Raw genomic sequence first — 9,183 nt, 5'->3', positions numbered from 1 at the left:
GACAGTTGAGTGTTCTTAAGGTATTCGCTTTACACACCTCTTGACAGGACTATTTCATCGATGTCCTTAGCAAATTGAGTTGCATAAGGATAAACCTCCACGAGGAATACCAGTCATACCAACTTAAGTAAGACCAAGTATTTATATTCAAATAGTCATGTTCAAGATGAGCACCGCAGTGATGTGTCACCAATGTACTAGACACTTGGCATCCCTCATTACCTCCGTGGGCGGCGCCTCGACTGATCCAAACGGTACATGAGTATGACTTGGTAGCACAGGACGTATGAAAGTAAACAAAATTGTCGGTTTACACGAAGGAAAGATGGTGCTGAGAGAGGGTATGGGCGTGTCAGGGTACAAAAGAAGACTGGTGTGACCTTGTGTTGGTAGCCAGTGAGTGCGGCGTCAAGGGAGCGGTGGCTGAGGGCCAGGTTATTCATGACCGCGTTGCAGTGCTTATAAATATTCCTAAACTGGCATCAAGTGTTGGCTTTACACCTCCGGCATCACACTGCTCGACCTTACCGCCCCCACCACAGGTTCTGTCCTCACCGCAGCGGGACATCCTCAGTGCCGCCTTTCTGACTGACTTGCTCTTCATTTCAAACACCTGCCTCTAATGACGCAGGCTCTCATCACGGCATAGTTAGCACGTTCACTTCATGCCAAGGATAACGCACGCTCGCGTCCTGACAACGCGCTCCGTTTGTGTCAACTCGCAGTAGTATATTTGCGTCACGTCAGTGCCAACTCACATGCCAACCCACATGTCACGGCTTTGCGGCCTCACTGTACGTAGGTCCACCCTGCCAAATAGATAACACACACACACACACACACACACACACACACACACACACACACACACACACACACACACACACACACACACACACACACACACGCGCGCGCGCGCGCGCACAGACCCATAATAGTTTCCCCCATGATGTGAGGTGTCAGCAACATTAACACCCTCTCACGGCATACAGTTGCTTCACGTCCCTACCTAAGCCTATGCCGGTCTCCCCGCCTCAGGTTCATCACAGGCTGCACGCTCACCACTGCTATGCTTAGACGCATGTTGGAGAAGATTAAGTTTACCGAGTTATTAATACCTGTCCTTCCATCAGTCCTTCTATCTGTATATGTATCATATATACTCATAGACACATGCAGCGTGAAATGAAATTGGGCAAAAAACTCTTATCTTAACCATTGCCCATAATACGATCGACACAATGACAGAAACAAAGCCAAGTTCAAGTAGTTCAAAATAAATTCTATCAAAAGTCTGAATAGGTCTTCGTGTGGTGATACTATAATGTTCATGTGGACAAGATCCTCAGGGTCAGTAATCAGGACTGGACAAGAAAGTAACACGTACAAGCTCGATACAGTTTGATTTAAAAGAGAAAAGGAAGAGACAGTTTTCCAAATAGAGTGGTAGATGACTAGTGAATATGTACACTCAGTTTTTGGGTTGTTAGTGCAGAGTCAACAAGAAGCTTTAAAAAGGTTAGACAAATTTATGGATATTTATGGATATTAATTACAGGTGAGCAAGGAAGGGAATGGATGTGTTTATTCAGGGACTGCCATATGTGATACCGGCTTCTTGCAGCTTCTTTAATATTCGTATCTTCATAAAGTTCAGCAAGAAATTATGGAACTATACAAATTTGCATGTGATGAGACGCCAATATGTGCTGAAAAATTGGGAATACTTTTATCGATCAATGTTAAAGGCCAGTGCAAGGTAGCGTTTTAAAGTAGGTAGTTAGTCAATGGCGAAAAAAGAATGGCAAGATATTGACTGAATCTATTACCCTCCTTGTTTATTGCTTCGTTGCTACTAGGAACTGGTGCGATGGTGGGTGGTGAGGGAGGAGGAAGAGGAAGAACAGCAGGGGAAATAGCAGGAGAAAAGGAAAAATAAGAGGAAAGAAGGGAAGAAAGCGAAGAAAAGGGATACAGAAAAGGAGGGGGAGAAGGAATGAAAAAAAAACGAAACGGCTGAGAAAAACAGGAAAAAGAAAAAGGAAAATGGAAAAGGAGGAAGAAAAGGAAAGGGAAAAAGAAATGATGAGGATAAGAACGATGATGATAATAATAAGGAGGAGGAGGAAGGGGAGCAGAGACAACAGCAGCAGCAGCAGGAGAGAGAATAAGAGGAAGGTGATGGAAACAGAAAAAGAGAAGGAAAAGTAGAAAGAAAGGACCTACTACTTAGATAGATAAATGTCTTATCTTATACATAAATTATACATAAACAATTAATGACAGAGATTTATGCTGTGCTTCAATACATTAATGATTACCGCGACCTTGGGAAGACGGAAGGAAGAGGTGAAAGAGGAGGAGGAGGAGGAGGAGGAGGAGGAGGAGGAGGAGGAGGAGGAGGAGGAGGAGGAGGAGAATAATAATAATAATAACAACAACAACAACAACAACAACAACAACAACAACAACAACAACAGCAAAAACAACAACAAAGAAGAGGACGAAGATAAAAAGAACAAGAACAAGAACAAGAAAAGAACATGAACAACAACAACAACAACAACAACAACAACAACAGCAACAACAACAACAACAACAACAACAACAACAACAACAACAACAACAACAACGAGAAAGAAGAAAGAGAACAACAACAACAACAATAACAAAGAAAAGAAGAAAAAAACGAGAAAGAAAACGGAAAAGGAAAAAGAAAACGGAGAATAAGAACTAGAAGAAAGTGGGAGAAGAGGAGAGGAAGAGAAGGAAGAAAACAAGTGCTAAGTAAAAATAGTCAACGTTTGAGATTTGTAACGTATACATACAAAAAAATAAATAAATAAATAAATAAATAAAACATACATACGTGCATTATACAAGACCAACACACAGTCATCTATATATAGGCAGTTAGAAATACACTACGCTACCCCAGAGAGAGAGAGAGAGAGAGAGAGAGAGAGAGAGAGAGAGAGAGAGAGAGAGAGCACCTACATACTTACATCTAACATTTTGAATTAATCACTGTCTTAACCTTGTTTTCCTTTTCTTGTTTTTTTTCCTTCTCCTATTTCTCCTTTTTCCTATTAATTACTCCTTTCCTTTCCTCCACTTCGCTATACTATTAAAGTTTTGAAAAATCTGGGGAGAAGATAAAAGGGAAAGAGAGAAACGGAATGAGGGAGGGAGGTGAAGAAGGAAAGGGAGAAATGGATATATAAAGATAAAACAAAGGAGGTAAAGAAATAATGAAAGGAAAGATAAGGAAAAAGGAGGATATAGGAATAAGAGAAGGGAAGGTAACAGAATAATAGTTATGAAGTGAGAGAGGAAAAATAAGGAGGGATAAAGTAGAGAGAATAGTGAAGAGAGAAGATGTAGGGTAGGGAGAGAAGGGAAAAAGGGAAAGGGTAAGCAGGGGAGGAAGGGAGGGAAGAAGGGAGGTAGGGAGGCAGAAGCGTCTTCCCTACAGCGATAATTACTTCTGAACAACGTGCAGGTGAGCGAAGACAGGACGAAGGGAACCGGACAGTGTTTTCTTCGTCAGATTGTTTCGTTCGAGGTACAAAATTCACGACTGCACTTCATGACCACATTCTCTTTTAACCACGATGAATAGTAGATGAGTAAATGAACGAATAGTGAATAAACCAAGAGGGGGAACTGAGGAATCCTGGTTGGCAAAAATGAGGGTAAATGTGCAACCAAGCTCTTCCGTCACTTGGATTTGTAACGGAAGTGAGTTTACGTTCAGTTAGTAAACGGTTGTGGCAGGAGGAGGAGGAGGAGGAGGAGGAGGAGGAGGAGGAGGAGGAGGAGGAGGAGGAGAAGGAGGAGGAGGAGGAGGAGGAGGAGGAGGAGGGACAATACCGTTGGAGAATAAGTGAATGGAGAGACGAAGCGAGATCAAAATAATGATAAGAAGATTTACAAGAACACCGTTTGTCACGTAAGTTGAGTCTCGCTGATGAAGAGTCACGCTGGTGTTATCTGGGCTTGGTGTTATCTGGGCTTAGTCTCCCTGCACCTTGGTCTCGTGTCCTAGTAGTCTGGTGTCTCCTCTCCCTTACCGTTGCTCTGGCCTTCTCCTAGCGTCCGTCTGGTCTCTTGTGGTTTTATGTTTATCCTCTAGTCTTTGAAGTAGGAAGGAACTGTATTCTCAAACCTCTGTGTCTCAAATACTTTCAATGGATTGTTGTATTAGCAGAAATCTCAAGGGTGTTTTTCGTGACTCGAGTGGTAGTTTAACATGTATAAAAACCAGACTCATTAACATTCCTTTATGAGAACCATTTCAGAAATGCAGGACCGAACCAGGTGATTCTGAATTTCCTTAATACTTCTTATTCAACAATAATAGCCATATAATATTTGATGATTGACCTGAGTGAACATATACGAGCAAACATAAAATGATACGCATAGGATCGTTCAAATAGTCATAGATTAATGAAATATACTCAATTATCAGGCGATTACATAAAAGCAACAGATAAAAAAGAAACTACGTAGGCATGTTTTATACAGGGACTGCCACGTGTAGGTATGACAGCTTGCAACATCACTTATTTTTCCTGTTATGTTTTTGTTATTCGATATTTTGTTATTAGTCATAGATGGCTTTTGGATTTACACTCTGAGCATGCACCAGACCATTTTACCAAGGCTAGGGAGAGTATGGGGCAGACAAATAGGTTGGTTGTGTTTATGGTCTTGTAATGCACCCTGACGTGGTCCTCCAGGTGTGATCTTAAGCATCTCAAGGTGGTGACTCACTACCCTCAGGAATGCCAAGGAAATTCACGGTGCGTGTTGACTTTGCAGAGAAAGTAAACATGATTAAGACTTCGAAATTGATGCGAAGATGTGGATGAGAGAGAGAGAAAAAAATAAATAAATAAAATAAATATTCACGTTTCTGTAAGTTAAGTGAAAAAAAATTATCATGTTTCATGTGCAGCTTGACAGGTAAGGCATCCCATTATGGACACACCTGTATAAACTGATGGTGTGTACAATTATTTTGCCTTTACTGACAAATTCTCTCTCTCTCTCTCTCTCTCTCTCTCTCTCTCTCTCTCTCTCTCTCTCTCTCTCTCTCTCTCTCTCTCTCTCTCTCTCTCTCTCTCTCTCAACAAAACAGTAAAGTTACGGAAATAAATACAACTATTTTCTACAAGACATGGTTCTTCAAGAAATAAACATTTAATACACTCGATAAATCTTATGTAAACTTAAAAATAAGAACAAGACTTTAACCTTGAAGACAGAACGTACATAAGTCCTAATTCTGACTCACCCCACGGAGAAAAATAACGGTAGTGACAACGATAGAAGTAAGGACCATATTCTGAAGAGGTTCTGCGATACACCTCCACTACATGTAAAAAGGCTCTATTAACTGAAGGTATTTGGGCTTTTCCAGGATGTTTTTATAGCCCTAGTGATTGATTAACAAGAATTCTATATCATCACCAGGAAAAACACTTGAGAGCCCGACTAATCACCTCTGTGTCCCTTAAAATGGTGGTGGTGAGAGAGTAAAAGGATTCAGTATGAGGCAAACGTTAGAAAGATATCACACACACACACACACACACACACACACACACACACACACACACACACACACACACACACACACACACACACACACACATCCTACAACATTACCTCTCACATATCTACCACAGCTGTCTACGCACGGGTGACAGTCGCGTCCTTGCTTCATGGTGGCTGACGAGAGCGAAAGTGAAAGGGAAAAAGAGAACCATGGGAAATGAAGACGCACAGGGAAACGCAACGCAGCCACGGACAGTTTCACGCTTGACACATTGACGCAGAAACATGCACATAAGCACGCACCACCACCACCACCACCGCCGCCACCACCATCACGTTTACTCGTTGTGAGGGCAAACACCGCACTGCCTTCCCGGGCGTCCCTTCCTGTCACCCCTCCTCACTCCCTCTCGCCTGGATTATTGGGAGGGGGGGGGGGCTGGAGGGCTGGAGGGGGGGAGGGTACGGGGTGGCATTGACGGAAAAGAAAGGGAAGGGCGGAGGGAAAGGGGGAAGAGAGATAGGGAATATGGGAGGGAAGGAATGAGAAGTGTGCGGACGTCAGAAGGGAGGGAGGGAGAGTGGATGGAAGGGAGGGAGAGAGGATGGAAGGGAGGGAGAAAGGGAGAGCGGAAGGAAAGATAGCAGGGACGGGATGGGGAGAGAAGGAACTGAAGGAGGGGAGTGAGAGAGGAAAGGGACGGATGAAGCGAGAGAATGAGGAGAGTACACAGACACAGGCCGTCAAGCTAATGCGTTGGGAGGAAAGGAGAGAAAGCGATGATTATACACTCACGCATGAGAGAGAGAGAGAGAGAGAGAGAGAGAGAGAGAGAGAGAGAGAGAGAGAGAGAGAGAGAGAGAGAGAGTAATGATGAATATAAGTAAACCCTATAGCAAGTATGCATATCATCTCCACAATTACTACACAATTACTTAGAAACTAATCACGACTTTCGCTGATAATCCTTCCGCCGTCCCATAACTGCAGAGACAACTTCTGAGATACCGTTCACAGCGCTCAGCTAATGCACGCTACGGGGGAAGGTATGTGAGGTGGGTCTACTGTTATGAAAAACGGGAGACAGTAACATACAAATCACTAAATTGCTATAGAGAGAATACATAAATATTTAATGGTCATATATCAGCCACGTATATAGACAGCAATACGTATATGAATTGGTTACTTTGGTACTTATTTTCCGACAATATAATTTGTCAGCATGGGCTTCCTTCACGTTTATAAGCACTTTATAGTCCTAATACTAAACAGACAAAATGGGGGACTATCAATTTGACAAATATCTGGTTGGCAAGGACGCGAGAAGATAGAGCGAAGCCATGAGCCAGTTCCACAGTGACCATTAATTTTTTCGTTTGCTAGCCAACAAAGCCACTTCAGCCTTAATCGGGTTCCATAGTCAACTCTGGCCGCTACTTTTCGTTTGGGAGCGTACGAAATATTGGAACTCGTCAGGTAGCAGGGCCAATTCCACAGTCTTTTCATAAACTATCCAACTAAAACACCCCATGTTGGCAAGCTCCCACAGATAAGAACGTTTTGTTTGGGTAGCTTATCAAGAGCCTGTGGAATTGACTCTCTCTCGCTGTATTAAAAGTTATTCGAGTTCTCAAGGCTGTTTTTAGAGACAATTAAACAAGGACTGTCATGAGAACGCGACTAACAATCTCTGTTCATAGTGAGAAGACAACGACCAGTGTTTCTAGCACAGGCCAGCAGTCATGCACAGTGCCGTACCATCTCACCTCGCCGCCACCTGCCCCACGCCTCGGCTCGGTAATTACAGCTCTCTCTCACTCACACGCTCACTCATACCTTCAGGCACGCCAGTAATAGCTTAACATATCACGCAAAGAAAACAAAAACGCCTGAATAACTTGAGAGAGAGAGAGAGAGAGAGAGAGAGAGAGAGAGAGAGAGAGAGAGAGAGAGAGAGAGAGAGAGAGAGAGGAGAGAGAGAGAGAGAGAGAGAGAGAGCACTGATTGTGACATTTAATTTTCCTCTCCCTTGAGCTTTTACGTCTTGAAATTACAACTCGGCTTTTTTAACGGCCTGGCACATCCCCCACCACAAGTAAGAGAAGAAATATAAACACGGACGTATTCTTAAACGTATCGAGTTTTCACAAAGATTATTTTGAAAGGCCACAGATTATCAGTCGGGTTCTCAAGGTTGGTTTTCCTGATATAATATAAGACCTTTCATAAACCATCACTAGAATCATGAAATCTTTGAAAACTCGAGAATTTTCCACTACAGGATGCTAACTATGGTCCTGATAAGACGCCGTGAAGCTTGAAAACACAGGCCACTTTCATTCACTCATTTCAGCCACAACAGAAAAAAAAAAAAAGTAGCGCAACATAACAGAGTCGAAAAGACAGAAACAGGAAAGGCAAAGAGAGACTAGAGACGAGGCAAATGAGAGTGAGCGGTGAGAGTGAGTGTGGTATGCGACGGTGTTATGAAGAGTGAGGTGAGAGTACTGGGAGGAGAGGGAGAGTGACAGGGTGAAAGGGGACGACGACGGGGTTTTGTTTTGACGGAACGTAAAAAAAAGGAGAGAGGAAAAAAAAAAAAAAAAAAACTTCAGTAAGGAGACTGTTCGGGGGAAGCGTCAAGTGTGTGTGTGTGTGTGTGTGTGTGTGTGTGTGTGTGTGTTGTGTGTGTGTGTGTGTGTGTGTGTGTGTGTGTGTGTGTGTGTGTGTGTGTGTGTGTGTGTGTGTGTGTGTGTGTGTGTGTGTGTGTGTGTGTGCGAGGGCATAGGCGACAGAACTAAAGTCAAGACAAAAAGAAATAAAATTAAAGGGATCACGTCATGAGAGAGAGAGAGAGGAGAGAGAGAGAGAGAGAGAGAGAGAGAGAGAGAGAGAGAGAGAGAAGAGAGAGGAGAGAGGAGAGGAGGAGAGAGAGAGAGAGATAAGTAGCCAGAGGGAGACATGGTCACACAAAATCGTGCTAACGCATACCTGCGGCTTCCCTGTCTTCCTTCTCCCTCCCCCCCCCCTATCCTTCCCTCCCTCCTCCTTCACCCTTCCCCCCCTCTTTCACTCTATTGTGGTAGAGAGAGAGAGAGTGAGAGAGAGAGAGAGAGAGAGAGGAGAGAGAGAGAGAGAGAGAGAGAGAGAGAGAGAGAGAGAGAGAGAGAGAGAGAGAGAGAGGAGAGAGAGAGAGAGAGAGAGAGGAGAGAGAGAGAGAGACTGAGCCAAACTGTTCAGTTGGTGTCCACGAAGGAAGAGGAGGAGGAGGAGGAAACAGGTTTTGTTTTTATCACCATAATTAAGAAGAATCATCATAATCAATAACAACTGCTGCAGCAGCAATAATAATAATAATAATAATAATAATAATAATAATAATAATAATAATAATAATAATAATAACAACAATAACAACAACAACAACAACAACAACAACAACAACAACAACAACAACAACAACAACAACAAAATCAACAAGAAAGAAATCAAGAACAACGTCAGCCGCGGCAACAAAATAACAATAATAACAACACCAGCAGCAGTAGCAGGAGAACAATAAAACAGTAAGAGCAACAGCAGCAGCCGCAGTAACAAAATATAGCAGTAATGAT

The 9,183-nt window shown here is 43.0% G+C and overlaps 1 protein-coding gene across 1 annotated transcript in view; it reads right to left on the bottom strand.

The window, feature by feature from the left end:
• LOC135107235 (uncharacterized) overlaps nt 1-5,922 on the bottom strand; it is a 30,441-nt gene extending 24,519 nt beyond the window's left edge. The window contains 1 exon segment of the mRNA XM_064016895.1: nt 5,677-5,922. Within this exon segment, the coding sequence (XP_063872965.1) occupies nt 5,677-5,734 (58 nt within the window). The 5' untranslated portion in view covers nt 5,735-5,922.
• Nucleotides 5,923-9,183: the final 3,261 nt, after the last annotated feature.

The sequence above is a fragment of the Scylla paramamosain genome, chromosome 15 (assembly GCF_035594125.1).
Source record: "Scylla paramamosain isolate STU-SP2022 chromosome 15, ASM3559412v1, whole genome shotgun sequence".
Taxonomy (NCBI): domain Eukaryota; kingdom Metazoa; phylum Arthropoda; class Malacostraca; order Decapoda; family Portunidae; genus Scylla; species Scylla paramamosain.
This window is presented reverse-complemented; position numbering and strand designations above follow the sequence as displayed.